The sequence below is a fragment of the Anabrus simplex genome, chromosome 1 (genome assembly GCF_040414725.1).
Source record: "Anabrus simplex isolate iqAnaSimp1 chromosome 1, ASM4041472v1, whole genome shotgun sequence".
Lineage (NCBI taxonomy): Eukaryota > Metazoa > Arthropoda > Insecta > Orthoptera > Tettigoniidae > Anabrus > Anabrus simplex.
This window is the reverse complement of record NC_090265.1, coordinates 1,249,357,117-1,249,375,802: the sequence shown is the minus strand read 5'-3', so window position 1 is coordinate 1,249,375,802 and position 18,686 is coordinate 1,249,357,117. Positions and strand designations below refer to the sequence as shown.

The window sequence follows — 18,686 nt, the reverse complement described above, 5'->3', positions numbered from 1 at the left end:
TTTTCTTCAATATTGGATCTAAGAATGTGGCCATTATGGCAATTTTATTCATTTTGCAAACACCTAAATGTCTCCCAATAACATCTCAGCCTTCAAATAATCCCCAGTTTCATTCAGAGATTGTTTCATCCTGATGCTGTACGGGGCTCCCCTAATTAATGGGACTATCAGTGACATTAAATTGAAATAACAAATAACGTGGTTCAACCTATTCAGTACAAGTAAATAAGAAATGTAGTGTTACATTCTTATTTAATTATAAGCGGAAGCAGTACCGGTTTCGACCACCAATCTGGGTCATCATCAGCTGAATAAAAATACAAAACAATGCATAGGAAAACAAGAAATTAAAGGATGAGTCTTTCACAAAAACAGTTGAAGAAGCAATATAAGATAATGGGGATTAGCAATGTGTGATTTTAAATCATAAAATCTTCTAGAAGTAGAAGGTCAGTCACTTATATGAAGTAAGACACAATCTTCTGAAGAGTAGCACAGCACATGCAATGTTCGGCAATGTGCCTCAAAATGTTTACGAGAAGAGGTGAACAGTTAAGTGAGCCAGTCTGCATATACTATCAGGCACGAAGTCACAACACAATTTAATAAATATGAAGTCCCAAAATTGTGTAGAAGTCGAAGACGAGTCGCTTGATTGAAGCAAGATGCTAGCTCCTGAAGATCAGCGCAACATACTCAATGTCTGGCACTGTGCTTTCAAATGGCGATGAAATGAATTTTTAAAATTTTTATTTTTAGAAATTGCTTTATGTCACACCGACACACATAGGTCCCATGGAGATGATGGGATAGGAAAGGTCTAGGAATGGGAAGGAAACGGTCATGGCCTTAATTAAGGTACAGCCCCACTTTAAATATAGCAATTTAGCATGCAGAAAACTCAAATAATTTCAAGGGCAAATGGGACTGCCTATTCTCAAGATCAAGCAAGATATTAGTATGAGATGGAATTCTAGCCTCATCATGATTGAATGGTTGTTAAAAATCAAAGATCAATTATCCATGACATTATTGCACCTTCCCAAGACATCATCCAATTTGGAGGCTATATTTAAAGTGGCTTACTAAATGCCTGCACATGGTGAGCAAATGGAAATTTGATTTGATTGATAGTTTCATATTCATACTTAAATTTAAGTTATGGTCAATACGTGGATGATTTTGTTCAGATTCCGGACACTGAGTGTGTTGCGCTGATCTTCAGGAGCTAGCATCTTGCTTCAATCAAGCGACTCGTCTTCGACTTCTACACAGTTTTGGGACTTCATATTTATTAAATTGTGTTGTGACTTCGTGCCTGATAGTATATGCAGACTGGCTCACTTAACTGTTCACCTCTTCTTGTAAACATTTTGAGGCACATTGCCGAACATTGCATGTGCTGTGCTACTCTTCAGAAGATTGTGCCTTACTTCATATAAGTGACTGACCTTCTACTTCTTCTAGATTTTACGATTTAAAATCACGCATTGCTAATCCCCATTATCTTATATTGCTTCTTCCACTGTTTTTGTGAAAGACTCATCCTTTAATTTCTTGTTTTCCTATGCATTGTTTTGTATTTTTATTTGGCTCATGATGACTCAGATTGGTGGTCGAAACCGGTACCGCTTCCGCTTATAATTAAATAAGAATGTAACACTACATTTCTTATTTACTTGTACTGAATAGGTTGAAACACATTATTTGTTATTTCAATTTAATTGTGATACAGTTCAATACGGAACATCATGAAATTTTTATCTTTAAATATCAGTGACATTGCTGAGTATTTTTCTCGTGGTAATTCACTTGTCATTAATTCCAAAGGCTTCAGAAATGGAACTCAATCTGCCAAGATGTTCCATTCATCAGCCTCCAAATTGGATGATGCCTTGGGAAGGTGCGATAATGTCATGGATAATGGATCTTTGATTTTTAACAACCGTTCAATCATGATGAGGCTAGAATTCCATCTCATACTAATATCTTGCTTGATCTTGGGAATAGGCAGTCCCATTTGCTCTTGAAATTATTTGAGTTTTCTGCATGCTAAATTGCTATATTTAAAGTGGCTTACTAAATGTCTGCACATGGTGAGCAAATGGAAATTCGATTTGATTGATAGCTTCATATTCACGCTTAAATTTAAGTTATGGTCAATACGTGGATGATATTTCTTCAGAAGCTCATTCACTGCATTCTTCATGTTAACTGCATTGTCCGAGACAATAGTGGTGATCTTATTTGCAACTTTCCATTTTTCAAATATGACAAGCAGAATTTAATTTGTCCTCAAAAACGAAGTGGCACGTGACAGTAATATAAGATATATTGCTTTCTGATGATGACCATATGTTTGTGGTAATAGCAACATAATTCAGACGATTTAACATAGACACAACATTTAACTTAACGTCATCATACAATTCTGGCAGTAATTTAAAGGATAATAATTTCCGACTCAATAATGTATACAATGGGTTCAGTTTCTCTGTGTACTCCACAAAACTATGATTTTCAACTAAATAGGGAGTTTGGTAGTCCATTATAATCATTTTGATGATGCACAAGTCAAGGTCTTTCTTTTTAGCATCAGAAAACACATTTCCACTAGATCCAGTTAATCATAAATGATGTTGACAATGATGTTTTATGGGAGGGGAAGGAATAATTGTAGAATTTTGGTGTAGTTCAGTGTCTTGTGGTGCTGGAACCTTTGGATTGAGATTTATTTTGGGACAAAGAGCAGGTTCTAGGAAATGGTTGTTGGTTTACCTCAGATGAACTATTGTGACTGCTAGATGGTTGCAAGTTTAATTTGAATGTACTAGTAGTAGATCGCTGTGATGACGTACTATCCATATTATCAAAATAATCAGATTCTGTACGCCTACTACACGGTTGTAAAACTAAAGTTGGTAGAAGTCTTTTCAAATGCAATTGTAAATTTGTACTATTTCCAAAATTTTGTACTATTTCCAAAATATTTAAAATCATATTTTACATACCAAACACGTCTCATATTTTTGCTTTTATGATTTTTTGAAATAGTTCCTAACTTCAGATCTTCTTGAACCTGGTCTCATTATGCACAAAATGTATTAAAGAAATGTAACACTAAATACATTTCAACAAGAAACTAAATTTTGTTTGTACTAGTTCAAACTTTAGAAACAGACTGACTCAGTGTTTCAACTGCTGAGTGCAGGAGACAGGAAGTAGAGTAGAAACAAAGAGGATAACTTTTGAAGCAATTTTCATAAATACAAATACCTTTTAACCTATAGAAATGTGAAAAATTTACAGTACACACTTAAAATGCACCTGTTGAGTTATTAGTTAATTCATCTGATGTACAGTAATTAAATATTTTTCTCTAATAACGTTCCAATGTTAACATCTCGATACATGATGTGCATTACTCTCTTTACCCCCTGAAACTCCCTCATGAATGTAGAGGTACTTCTGAGTTACATCCAGAGATGGTGCTACTATCCTCACTGTTCTCGAATGTTGCATAAAGAGAGACGGCCAAACAATGTGGTTTCTTTGGGATTATTGTTACACAGTTCTGGTGGTGCTCCCGGAATTCTTTGTGGCAGTAGCCATTTTGAAACCATAGAGCTCTACTTTCTGGCATGAGCATGTTATCCATTGCAATAAGATTGAAGCTATTATCATATCACTCTAAACTGTAAAAGTCACTCATTAAAGGGACTAGATTATTTAGATTTCTGAGAGATAAGAATAGGAGAGCAAAGTGGGTGCAGAATTGCCAACGTGATAAGTGGCAGCCAAGAGAACATTCACAGCTATGCAAGGTTTGATTGATAAATATGAAGTAATAATCACCCAGGTGCCTGCTTCCGCATCGTAACGGTTACTATTATTAGCTGCCGTCCTCGAAAGCCTGTGTTTGATTCCTGGCACTGTCAGAGATTTAAGAATGGCAGGAAGGCTGGGATGTGATAAAAATTGGTGCATGCTGCTTACCTCCATGGGGGGTGAACCAAAAAAGAGCTGCACCATCTTGGGACGAAGACATGAGATTTATCGATTCCCGGCCGGGTTGGGGATTTTAACCTTCACTGGTTACTTCCGATGGCTCGGGCACTGGGTGTGTGTGTGCTGTCCTCATCATTAGAATTCATCATAAGTAGAGCTCCAGCTTCACAGATGCTCAGTTCGAAAGACCTGCACCAGGCCTCTTCGCAGGCCACACACCATTATTATTGTTGTTGTTATTATTATTATTATTATTATTATTATTATTATTATTATTAAAATGGATGTTTGTTTTACAGCTACCATCACACCCTGCCACTTTCTCTCTACTATGCATTGAGGGAAGGTATTGCCTTGGTGGTGGAAGAAGGTCTGGAAAATGTCTGGGAAAGACACAGAATGTGTCATAAGTTACTAGTGGATGGCCTTAAAAAGTTAGGAGTTGACTTCTTTGTTAAGGATGAAAAATTACGTTTTCCTGGTATTACAACTATCTGTTTGCCTGGTACGGACTTGAAGTTAGTCTACGATTACATATTGAAAAAGTAAGTACAGCTTTGCACTAAGTTCATGCAATTAATAACCAAAGGCCATTCTTTTCAATTTCACCTTGTTTCTCTCAGAATTTAAGTTTGACTGATTGAGGAATTAATATATTGATTACCAGTTTTATGTAATGCTTCCATTTCATTGGCTAAATGGTCAGCATTGAGGCCTTTGGTTCAGGAGGTCCCGAGTTTGATTCCTGGCTGAGTTGGGAATTGTAATCGCATTTGGTTAATTCCCCTAACTCAGGGACTGGTTGTTAGTATTTGACCCAACAAACTCCTCTTTATATACATACAACAAATAACATTACCAACCATCACTGAAACTTACAGCAGTGAATACATCCCTCCACATAAGGTTGGTGTCAGAAAGCGCATCCAGCTGTAAAACAGGGCCTAGTTGATATGTGCAACAGACTTTGCACCTGGGATCCCACTGAGGTATGGGATAAGTGGAAGAAGAAGAAGTCTTATATAATGAAGAGTTTGCACAGAAAATTAGATGTTTCTTTATTCGTATCAGTAGCATCCTATATAAAAATTGCGATAAAGTAAACATATTCAAAATATTTACAATTATTCATGATATATATTTTGGGTTTATGCCGTGTAATGAACTACATAAACACTCAATTCGTTTCAAGAGGAACTGTGCCTTTCTTCATCAGGAGAAACAGGAAAATGGAACATGACGCATCAAAGGTTGCTATGAGAAAGCAACAAGTAACTTAAAATGGTGCCCTAAGATGTAATAGGGACACCATTTTAGCCCCATACTAGAGACAACAAATGGCAACAGTAAAGCATTACTCTCTAATGGTTCTGATAATAGGTAGCCATGATTCACTGAGGTTGTAGCCTGTATCGCGGTTGAAATTATCTGGGTGTTTACGTATTTCAACCGCCTCCCTGATGATTCTGGGGCGATATTGTTTTATATGGGCAAGAACATCCACTCCTTGGAACATGACATCATGACCAGGTGTTAAGGCATGATCAGTAACAGCATATTGGACTTCGCTATTGGGCATATCCAATCGCAGCTTCTTCTACGTACTATTTTTGCTCGGCCGGGTTGCTCGTCAACTGTAGCAGCTCCCCGCTGACCTTAAAAAGCAAGTGGCCGAGCTCCGCACTGGATGTGTGCCATGTCAACCACAACCACTACAACGACTACCACGACCTCCGCCTTCCTCTCACTACTTTAACTCACTCCCGTCCCTCCCCAGTAATGTCTTCATCTGTTTCTATGCAACTCACTTCAGAATGCCCTAGCCTTCTACGTATCCCATCTTGCTACTTCCATCACCAGCGAATCACCGAAATGCCTGTATCTACTATTGCAACCATCAACTTCGTCACCACCGCCACCGCCACCGCCACCGTCTCAACCCACCATGTTCAGCTGCGTCCTTCGCGGTGTTGCTACAACCATCACCGAACAAGAAGTCCTCCAGGAACTTCGTACAACAGGAGTCCTAGCACAGCGGGCGTTCCGCATACTGAACTCTTGTGGACCAACCACCTTAGTATGTCTCCATTTACTGACAGAAGAAGCAGTCCATTGCCTCATTGCCAGTGGAGCGCACATCTACCGACGTCATCATCTAGTGGAACTCTCTCGCTCTCCTCCTCGACCTTTCCCCAGACGACCTTCTGTCGCTACACGTCATCGCACCCGGCTAGCTCATCTTCCCTATCAACCTCATCACTATGTACAGTGAAACCTCGATTCTCCGTTTTTCGAGGGACCATGAAAATAAAACGTACAACACGGGAAAACGGAAAATCCGGGATTGAATGAAACGTATGGTCAGTGCGACGAATCCTCTCGGCCGATATTCCTGGCTCTGTAGATCGGGGTCGCCATCTCACCATTAGATAGCTCCACAACTAAAGGTAATCACGTAGGCTGAGTGGACCTGGAACCAGACGTATATCCAGATAAAATTGCCTGACCTGGTCGCAATCGAACCCGGGCCCTCTGGATGAGAGGCAGGCATGTTAGACCGCGAAACCGCATTAATTACCGGTACGAGAGTTCAAAATCTCGATACTTTATATTCAGTTTTACAGGGGAATCTTCGTCAGTTTCCCGTGAAAACTTCTTTCAGTTCAGCAATTTTGATTAGGCTAGCCAAACTCTTCGAAAAATCTAATAACGCCAAACCAAACGACAATCGACCACAAGTAGGTAGCTTTTTAATTCTCTCATCTAATAAAATAAAGCACAGTAGATACAAAAGCTCCCAAAATGATGGCGAAATCCCTTCATTTCTTAATCTTTCATTGTAATTTGGTCTCCGGTATGCAGTTCGTAGTCAGTTTCTGGAAATCTCGTACCGCGCATATTAGGCCTACATCGACTTTTAAAGGTTATGTTGAGCTCGAAAACATGGTTTCGAATGTAAGTATCGATTCTTAAAAGTTCTCGAATGCATTATATTCAGTTCTGCGCGTCACGAATCCAGTCAAATTGGAAAGATAAAAGAAATACCATCAAAACTGTAGAAATTACGGTTATTCGTGACCTTGAGGTCATCTGGAAAGCGCCCTCGCTGCACGTGTCAGTACGAGTTGGAAATGATACCAACCATTTAAAATGTAACGTGCGCAAATAAAAAGACTGCGGTTTTTGGCATTTTAACACGAAAACGTAGAATTCTCAGTCTTACATTAGGACCTATACAGTAAAAGGCAATCCCAAGACCGCCCATGGCTTTCTTTTTTTTAATTTATTTTTTTTATGTAAGGTGCAGCATCTGTTCTGCTCTCGCTACCATAATCATGTACGATAATATCAAAAATACAGGATTTGTGTTAAGAAGGAGCAGTTTCGATTCCTGCCTGAAAGCCCAGTTACTCTACAGTGCCCTGAGCAAAGTGCCGAAAACCTGTTCGGCAGTACGATCGAAAAAAATGTAAACATATAAACATCTAACCCTGGACATAATATGGACATTTTATAAGTGCGAACATTTGACGAAACTCGTTCCGTCTTCAAACAGAGCTATCGAAATGCGCCGTGTCTCGTTGCAATTGTTGTGGCCAGTCTCTGCTTTATGATTTTCCGACATTCTCTAAACAATACCACCCGAATGCGATGCTAAGATGGTCCCTTATGCAAGTTCCCGCCGATCGCTTTTCCAGTAGGTACCGTTACAGTACCGGTACTTGCTTTAATTATCGTTAAAGCCCCATTCACAATGCAAACGTAACGTAACATAAACTTAAAATTAACGTTAACTTAGAAGTTAGCGGCCATCTTATCTAATGGATCCATTCACAATGCGCCGACGTAAACTTAACTGCGAGTCCGTAAAATTAAGGGATTGCAAACTCCAAGCTCTTGCGGTTAATTTTACGTTAACTTTAAGAACCAGCCAATCAGAGCAGAGGTAAACATTGTGTGTTGTGCACGATATAATGACTTCTTTCGACGAAACAGTTGTAATTCTCTTTCAAAATAATCTTTGTGTATAGGCTATGTATGATAGAAGGAAAAAGAATTACAAATACGCTGTACCGAAAAATAATAGGTGGAAATTAATATCCTGTAGTAATGAAATCTGACAATAAATGGCGGGAGACAAGCTCGCAGCGCTGGCAAACGGACGAGAGAATATCCCTGTCATAAATAAAACAGTGTCCCTGTATATTTCTTAACATTATGACGGACTACTAGTTTACGAAAACGATATCATCCAAACAAATAGATCCAAATATCTCATCGGGGTGTGATAGATAGGGTCATAGATGTCGGTAAAGGAGACCTTTTACATTTCTTTTTATTACAAAAGGGGAAGCAAATCGTAAGAAAGGCAAACAGTTCAGGTTGCATCCGCATGTCCAAAACGAACTGATGAGGGTCATTTCTTACAGTAGATTACCGAAATCGCCCTGAGATAACCTTCTTTGATTCAAGGGATGAACCCATTTTCTGCACCGTTGTTTAGATCGCCTTTTCAGGTACCGTAGGCCTACACAGCTCCCAGGAGCAAAGCAATAGATGTTTGAAGTAATATGGATTCCGCTACCACGTTGTTTGATTCCATCGAGTTATTGAAATATCAAACTGCGAGATAGCCCAAAACCTGACTTCCGTACTAAATAACATGGCAGTGTTTTGATTGGCTGCTGTGTACTCTTTACGTTAATGTTACGTTCCTCCATTGTAAATACCACAAATTTTACGTTAATTTTACGGTTACGTTACGTCGTTAAGTTTACGGTTACGTTTGCATTGTGAATGGGGCCTAACGCCAAGATCTATAAATACCGGTATGCCATAGCCGTCCTTTCGAGAGAGACAGTTTATTAAAAAACGATTGATCGAGGATTTAGCGTTGATGGGACTGGAATTTCTGGACGGTTGATCCGGGAAATCGTTTCTTCGAGGAACGGATAATGCGGGACTTTTACAAAGTGATTTAATTACGATGCTCGCGGGACCACGTAATTTGAACGCATATTCCGGGAAAACGTATTTTCCGGGAACGGATAATCGAGGTTCCACTGTATGCCCACACCTCCCGCAACTCTTCCTTTCTTCCAACCTCCTCCACATACAGATCTCTATCGACTCCTCACAACTTCCCTAAGTCACATCACTGCAGCCCTACAACTCCTCAACCCATTCTTCCACCCTGGCACTCCCGTTTAACACTTCCCTCCTTCTACACACCCACTCTATCTCGCATCTCCCTAGCCAAGAGACCCCACTATTCCTCCTCCATGACTTTGTAACATCATTTTCCCATATTTTTCCTTCATCACACCTCACTCTCACTACACAACTCCCGGCCTGAGAGAGTGTGTCACGCTTTGAGGGGCCCGCCCCGTCCTTTGGGCGGGGAAGGAAAACTTAGAAAAAAAACCCCCAGCTTATTTATCAGGTTGGTTGAGTCTGATACACCTGTTCTGTTCTTTGATGCGAGTACATATCATTCTCGAAGTCTGCCCAATATAAACCTTGGCACAAGTATAAGGAACTCTGTAGATACCAGGTTGTTGAAATTTAGGCAAACTGTCCTTAATTGGTCGCAGGAGTTGTCTAATTTTAATTGAAGTTCCAAATACAGTTCGTACATTGTACCTATGTAAGATTTTAGCAATATGATCCGTTGTGTTACGTATGTAAGGTAGGTAGCAGGGCCGTGAAAGTCTAAATGATAATAATATTTACAATTGTCAGCCCATTTATAGCATCAGTGTTGGCTAGTGCCAAATCAAGAGATGTGTACTCGGATGGGGACAGAGGGGAGTTCATCAAGTGCCATGTCATCTGATGTTCACCACAGTTACACTAGGTGTGTCCTTCTTGAAGAAAACCCCATTTATTCAGGCTCTTATTGGATTTTTCAATCCCAACTTGTAGCCTGTTTAACATCTTCCTGTGTAGTCCAGGGTTCTTTATGGCTGTGGGGTGAGGGAGCAGATTTTCTTCAAGTTTCACACATTCCAGCTGGACTAACAATTTACAGTTTCATTGTTTAACTCTGGTTTTTTTTGGATCTGCAACTAGAGGTAATGATGAGTGTTGGAAAATATTTCTTGATTTAAGCCAAACTGATGGCAGGTGGTGCCTCTGTAGAGGGTAGTCTGAGGTGGGTGACCTTTGATCTCTTCACATTCGCGGCTACCTTACAATGGGTGTCAGGTGGACCCATGTTCACAAGGAAGTACAATGTAGGGGTAGGGATTAGCTGCAGACACACTGTGATCAGTCAGCATGTTCTGTTGAGGGCAGCATCAACAGGGTACATTCAACCAGCTCTCATGGACCAAACACACACTTCACAACCTCATTAATCACCAATTCATACTTCACCAATTGTTTTTCCAGATCACGTCTGGAATCATAAACCCTGACCTCGGTCAGAAATGTTTCGATCATCCAGTCATGAAGAGTCTTCTAACGAATGAATCTACCAGCGTGGACATACAACATCGCGGATCCGAGCAAAGGCATCTTTCATATATGGTGGGGTGTCACGTAGAAGATCAAGGTGAGTCGGAGCGCCTGGAAGCCCAAAGGAGCAGCCACAGCAATCTAAGAGAACACTTAAATTCAATAAGCCAAGGAAATTTTCATATTTTGCCACACTCAACATAAACTCACTAATGGAACTCGGCAAGATGAAACATTTAACATATATGATGGATCAACAAAAATTTTTAATAATAGCTCTTCAGGAACTTAAGAATACAGATCAAGATCCAATAGAATCTGGAGATCGCCTTTACAAAGGCCCTCCAGGAAAAAGAGTAGTGAAGAATGTTCCCCAATTTGGAATGGGATTCCTAGTCCATAACAGTATAATAGACTCGAACAAGGACTTCTCACCAACCTCTCCAAGAATGGCAATGTTAACAATTAAAGTGGGGAATAAAACTTGTACTCTGATAAATGTCCATACCTCAACAAATGACAAAAATGCCAAGGAAAAAGAAGAAACTGACGAATTTTTGGAAGTATTGGATCATCTACTATAAAACATCCCTGATGTAAACATTAAACTCTTGCTTGAAGATATCAATGCAAAAATAGGGCAAGAAAGAAAATATCATACAGTAGTGGGAAGATGGCCGGCTCATAAATTCACAAACAAAAATGGGCAAAGATTAATTGAACTTTGTGAGGACCATGGACTTATTCTGGAAACCACAACATTAAAAAGACAACCACACAAATTAATGACTTGGAAATGTGCTAATGTAAAACTGGTGGAGTTTCAAATTGACCATATAGCCATAGATAGAGATTACTACAAAGAAGTTTATAATGTGAAAGTCCTCCAGGGGGTCGACAGTGAATTCAGATCATTGTATATCAAAAATAAAAATTTAGTTAACACCTAAACAGAGACAAAATAAATCTCAATCCACTAGGCAAGGAAATTATGATCCCAGTAATTTAATAAATAATAAAATATATATGGAGAGATCTAACACATCCCTCAGGGGCAAATTGGGGATGATAATTAACAAACTGAAAACTGTAGCTGAGGAAATTGCTCCCATTAAATGGAGAAAGAAACATGCCTGGTGGAATGAGGAATGTGACAGTGCAATTCTGACCAACAACGGAAAACCAAAAAATCCCACGAAGAACTCATCAATGCCAGAAGACAAACAGCCAAAGAAATTATCAAGAAGAAACACTGAATACCATAGAAGCAGCATTTAGTCAACATAAAACAAGAGACTGCTACCATACCTTCCAACAATATCAATCAAAGTACACTCCTCCTACACTTATGATGAAAAATTGAAATGGGGAAATGACACACAATAATAGAGAAAATGCCTATTTTAAAGAATTACTTAACTGTGAAGATCCAAAAGAACAATTTGATTTTGATCCTTCCCCAAAAAATAAAACTCCACTGGAAAAGTTTATACTGCCAACTTATGATGAAGTGATCAAACCAATAAATTCCCTCAAGAACTAAAAAGCAGCAGGAGAGAATCAACTGGTAGCAGAACTATGGAAGAATGCAAATAAACAAACCATTCAAAATTTACATAAACATATCATAGACATCTGAAATACTGAATAAATGCCCGAGGAATGGACTACAGCAATAATCCAGCCACTGCAAAAAAACAGTTATAGATCAGATCCCAGTAATTACTGGGGTATATCTCTGCTTGATGTTACTTACAACATTTTATCCAAAATTATATATACAAGAATTCAGGAACAACTCAACCAGGAACCGGGGGAATATCAGGGAGGATTTCAACCAGGACGAAGCTGTCCCGATCAAATCATCAGTCTTAAGTGGATCGTGAAACATCATAGAGTTCGGAATAAGAGATTAATCATCACTTTTCGTGATTTCAAAAAAGCTTTCGACAGTATTCATCGTGAGTCACTACTGAAAGTCCTTAAAGAATTTGATGTACACCAAAAACTCATCAGTCTTATTGGAATCCCTCTTAAGAATACTAAGTCGAAAGTCAACTTTAGAGGTGAATTGTCTGAGCCATTTGAAATCCACACTGGACTTTGACAGGGAGATGGACTCTTGCTATTATTGTTTAACTGTGCCCTGGAGAAAGTCATGAGAGAATGGGTAAAGAAATGCCATTCAAACATCAAGATAGGCAGAAATATTAAACTTAATTGCCTAGCATTCGCAGACGATCTTGCATTACTAGCAAGTAGTGTGGAAGAAGCTAAATTTCAAATTAAAGTACTGGAGAAAATTGCTGCAAAAATCGGACTGTAAATCTCATTTGAAATTACTGAAATGATGCCGACCTTCAGAATTGAAACACCAGCCATTCACCTCGAAAATGGCAAACAAATTAAGATTGAATAAGTTCACATATCTTGGAGAAATTATAACCTGGAACACAAAAAAGAAAACACTGATCAACAGTAGAATATCTAAACTGAAAACAGCACAGCGAATCACCTGGCCAACTTATAAAAAAACATCTCTCTCTATGAATGCTAAATTTTGACATTACAATACAGTTGTAAAACCCAAAGCAACTTATGCTAGTGAAACACTCTTCAGTTTGAACACTAAATCAACAACCGATAAATTGCAGAAAGTGGATAGAAGAATCATCAGGACAATCATCAATAAGAAACACCAAGTTGATGGCCATTGGAGATTATTACCTAATGAAGTGGTATATTGTGAAAGTGAATCAATAATAGATACAATGCAGAAAAGGAGAATTGCCTTTTTTTTGGTCATGTATTCAGACTGCTAGAAACCTGACTAGTGAAGCAGTTATTTAGTTACTTCTGAAAAAATAAAACAAAGAACATTTGGTTTACAGAGATCATGAATGATTTAGAAGAATTAAATTTATCAATGCTCCAAATTGAAGGCAGAGAAGAGAAGAGGATTCTAAGGAATAAACACTGACGATTCAAACTCATAACGTTTGCTTGCTTGCTTGTTGTTTTAAGGGGCCTAACATCGAAGGTCATCGGCCCCATAACATTTGATTGAAGGTAGTGCACCATTACTGACAACCAAAGAGCAGCCAGGTCTGACAGGATGAAGAAGTTTTGAGAGCAGAAGGAAAAGCTGAAAAGCTGACTGTATTTAATACTATAATGTATATGACCGATTAAAGTGCTCCAAAAACTATGTGTAAAAGAAAAAATAACACAAGCCTGCAATGATTTCCTGGTTTTGATGAAAATAGGTGGTTCATATAGATTTTCTTCTGATGACAGAGAGCAAAGTTCTCTGTGAAACGTAAAGAATTTTCTTGACATGGCATAAGCCCAAAAGCTTATATCATGTCTATAAATACGGGCTGTGAAAGCATCGATGGCTACATTTATATCCATGCTATTTACACAGCACCACATCAACAGGTTGTCCATATTGACTTGTAGAGGAAGGACATCTTCCTTATTTGTAACATACCTATACAGCGGTGTCATTACCATATTGGGCCATTCGTTATGAGATGCAACTGGGTGATTGAACACAAAGACACTAAAGAGGAGAGGTCTGATTACAGAACCTATATTACTCTGGAAGTTACTGGAATTGTGAGTGATTGAGAACCTCTCTATATCTCTCCATTAAGCTTATCTCAAAAATCATAATTTTGAATTTAAGATGAATGATCTTTTAAATTCAAGAGGACTTCATTGACAAAATGAAAATTTTTAAATTCTAAATGATGTAGACTTTCAAACTAACAAATTAATAGTGGCATATGCCTCCAGAAAGGACTAGTGCAGGTCTTTTGAATTGATATCCATAGACAACCTACATATCTGTGAGAATGGAACCCTGCCTATAATGAATTACAGTATAATGTTGAAGACACACACACGCACATACATTACAGATTGTTCAATTAACAATTATGTGAAACATGATGGCATAGATATACAGCCAGAAGATACACGTTTCAGCCCTAATTAAATAACTTCTAAAAAAATGTGCTAATATAGAGTTGAATTTGGTTAATTTGAACCTGAGAGGTCCAGAAAAATAATTTGAATTAACCATGAATTAAACAATATCATTATACTTACCCAAATATCAAATTCAAAATGATTCCTACTTTTTCAGTGACTCATGGAGTTACATTGGCAGTGGAAGCAATAGAAGTAATAGACAGTTGAAACAGTGAAAAAATAAGAAATTCTTAAAAAATAAACAGCACATCAATAATGACACAATAAAAACTATTAATTCTTCACAACTTCTTTAATAATTTGGTAATTTTGCTTTGTTTCTTTGAATTTATTTGTATGATAAGCAGGAACTCCTTAAGCTTATTTATTGATCAAAACAGATAATAATTATTCTTATGTTAGAAGCATCTAGAATATGTTATGTATGTTGAGTGCTCAGCTCGGAGGCTCGTTTAGACCTTGACAGCTCAGCCATCAGCCATTAAATGGCCTAGGCATCACTGAAGAGGCATTCTAGGGAAATGAGGAGTGATGTAGTTTCCTGTTGCTTTCCTCACTGAGCCAGAAGTTACTATTACATCTCAGTTTGCCAAGTCCACTGAAATGCCTGCATCAACTGACCCTGTGAGTGACATTTTCACACCATTCATAACAGGGACTGGCTGCATATGGAATGGCATTACTAGCATCACTCATACCTTAGTCACTTTCATGTTGTCAAAGCCAAGGATAAGACTGAGACAGGTCAATGAAAGTAACAAAATTGTTCTAGCCCATAACAAAAGACATAGTGCACTGTAAACACTAGGTCTTGCCAGCAAAGGCATATCCCTGTTATATAAAGCCAGAAGGCTAACTCACTCACTCACTCACTCACTGACATTAATGTTTACCCACATCCAGATGAGCAAGGAACTTGAAATTCGGCAGTCTGATAGCTATTAGGCTGTAACCCAAGGTAAAATTCCCAAAAGTTCAACTTTTTCATATTTAGCCACCCCCCCTCAAAATGGCGGACTCAAATTTTGGGTGTGCTAGAAAATTGAAATTTTGGAAAATTATAGCTGTTACCCTGTAACCGACGGAGATATTATAAAAAATTCCAATGTTTAAATTTTTGCCCCCCCAAAAATATCGAAGGATTGAGGCGATTTTCATGCCGGTGCAGACCTTCCTTTCGGGGTATTTTGTGCCTAAACTGTAATTCCTATCAGCCCAGAGGCTGGTTGGATCCTCCAATAGCACCACCAAAGGTTGTGGGGTTATAAGGAAACCCCAAAAACCAATGGCAGCACCAAAATGAGGCGTACTAGGCAAGATGAGGAGTGAGGTAGTTTGCCGTTGCTTTCCTCACTGGGTCAGAAATTACTATTGCAGCAGGACTGACCCTGTGAGCAGCACCTTTCATAACATTCAGAAGCACTAGTCGTGCTCTGAATGTCATTACTCAGGACTACCCATACCCCAGCAGCTTCCATATTGTCACAGCCATGATGTTGACTGGGACTTCGGTGAAAGCTACACTTTACTCTGGCCTGTGCCAAGAGATGGATACAAAAGTACTGTATCCATCAAGAAATGACAGCAGGCAGATCAGAAAATGGATAGCACTTTTATTCCCTGGAATGAAGAGATCTACAACTTTGGTCCTATACTTTTTGTCATATCTTGTCTCCTTCTACCTTAGATCGACCCTCATTTTCCGATTTCGGGTCAATTTTGTTTCTTTTCCATATATTAATTAACTGCTTGAAACACGTATAATAAGACAGGTAGGATCATGATATTCAACAAGCCCTTGTTGGTCATATGCAAACCGAATTTCATTATTCCTGCCGCCATGTAGCTATGGGAAAACGGAAGCGACATGTGGAAACACTACTCAAATTTCAGCCCTATTTACGTTTCTAAAGCAATTTAAGGTGAAGCCACCAGTGATACAACAAAATGTCAAAGAACCAAAATTACAGATCGTTTCATGGTCGATACCCCTGCCAAGTTTCAAGACTGTAGCTGCCTGGTAAGTTGGCAAAATAATTTCTCAACTTTTGAAAAACGTATGAAATTTGACCTAGATCATATGAGAAAATGTCTTAAGACCAAAAATGTAGGCTACTAAAGGTGCCGTCTGATGCCACAATCCGTTTGTTGATATGACTGACTGTTCCGCCACAGTACATTTCCAAATTAAGGTCTGCACTTTAAAACGTGCACATCTTTGATGCTTATCCCTGTTATATAAAGCCAGAAGGCTAACTCACTCACTCACTCATTCACTGACATTAATATTTACCCACTTCCAGATGAGCTAGGAACTTGAAATTTAGCAATCTGGTAGCTATTTGGCTGTAACCAAGGGGAAAATTCCACAAAGTTCAAATTTTTCATATTTAGCCCCTGCCAAAAAAAAAAAAAATAAGAATGCGGACTCAAATTTTATGTGTGCTAGAAAATTGAAATTTGGAAAAATTATAGCTGTTACTCTGTAACTGATGGAGGAATTCTAAAAAGTTCCAATGTTTAATTTTTTACCCCCCAAAAATATCGAAAGATCGAGGCAATTTTCATGCCAGTGCAGACCTTCCTTTCGAGGTATTTTGTGCCTAAACTGCAATTCTTTTAAAAAAATGGATAGCACTTTTGGTCCCTAGAATGAAGAGATCCACAACTTTGGTCCTATGACTTTTTGTCATACCTCGACTCCTTCTACCTTAGATCGAACTTCATTTTCCGATTTCAGGTCAATTTTGTTTCTTTTCCATATTTTAATTCACTGCTCGAAACACTCATAAGACAGGCAGAATCACGAAATTCAGCATATCCCTTGCCACGTCCATTGGTCATATGCAAAGCAAACTTAATTATTCCTGCCGCCACGTAGCTATGGGAAAATGGAAGAGAAATGTGGAAACACGACTTGAATTTCAGCGTTATCTATGTTTTCTAAAGCAATCTGAGGTGAAGCCGACGGTGATACGACAAACAGTCAAATAACCAAAATTACAGATCATTTTGTGACCAATACTCCTGCCAAGTTTCAAGACAGTAGCTGTCTGATAAGTTGGCGAAATAATTTATCAACTTGTGAAAAACGTACGAAATTTGACAGAGATCGAAATATTTACCTCTATCTATGCCAATAATAGCCGAGATACGAGTAAATGTCTTAGGACCAAAATGTAGGCTACTAAAGGTGCCGTCTGATGCCGCAATCCATTCCTCCACAGTAAATTTTCGAATGAAGGTCTGCACTTATGAATGTGAACATCTTCAACGCTTATCTATTACATTATATTAAACCTTACGGCTGACTGACTGACATTAAAGATTGACCACTTCCAGATGAGAGAGAAAATTGAAACAGGTAGGATCATGAAATTCAGCAGGCCCCTTGCACTTGCCACATCCATTGGTCGTACGTAAACCGACTCCTGCCAAGTATCAAGACTGTAGTTGTCTGGTAAGTTGGCAAAATAATTTCTCAACTTGTGAAAAACGTACGAAATTTGACCTAGATCGAAATGTTTACCTCTATCTATGCCATAAATAGCCGAGATACGAGAAAATGTCTTAGTACCAAAAATGTAGGCTACTAAAGAGACCGTCTGATGCCACAATCCGTTTGTCGATATGACCAACCGTTCCGTCACAGTAAATTTCCTAATGAAGGTCTGCACTTTTAAATGTGCATGTCTTCAACGCTTATCTATATTGTAAAAACCGTACGTCGGACTGATTGACATTAAAGATTGACCACTTCCAGATGAAGTAGAAACTTGAAATTTGTCAATGTGGTAGCTATTAGGCTGTAACATATTGAAAAGTTTCAAAGTTCACTTTTGTTGTTGTTATTTTTACTTCCCTTCCCCTAAACCAAATGGTGAACAATATGTTGCAGTGCACCAGAAAATAAAAATTTGGCACAGTTATTGCTCTTGACCTGTAACCGATGGAGAAATTCCAAAAAAGTTCCAATGTTTAACTTTTTACTTCCAAAAATTATTGAAAAGTGGAGGCAATTTTCATGATGGTGCAGACCATCATTTCAAGGTTTTTTGTGGTTAAACGGTAAGTCATATCACCAAATGCACAAGACATTCGGAACCCAAGGGATGTACACCTTTGGTCCGGTGACTTTTAGTCGAATCTTAATCCCTTATGCCTTAGATAGAGCTGCATTTCCAGATTTTACGCCAATTTTGTACATTTTCCATAATTAA

At 38.6% G+C, this 18,686-nt stretch overlaps 1 protein-coding gene across 2 annotated transcripts in view; it reads left to right on the top strand.

Moving 5' to 3' along the window:
- Positions 1–18,686, top strand: part of LOC136877993 (alanine--glyoxylate aminotransferase) — a 127,804-nt gene that overhangs the window by 89,402 nt on the left and 19,716 nt on the right. Inside the window, exon 6 of one of the 2 annotated variants that reach the window (XM_067152049.2) lies at positions 4,308–4,553. The exons of the other annotated variant lie outside the window; for it this stretch is intronic. Within the exon in view, the coding sequence (XP_067008150.1) occupies positions 4,308–4,553 (246 nt within the window). The remainder of the gene's footprint in view (positions 1–4,307; positions 4,554–18,686) is intronic. 2 annotated transcript variants of the gene reach the window in all.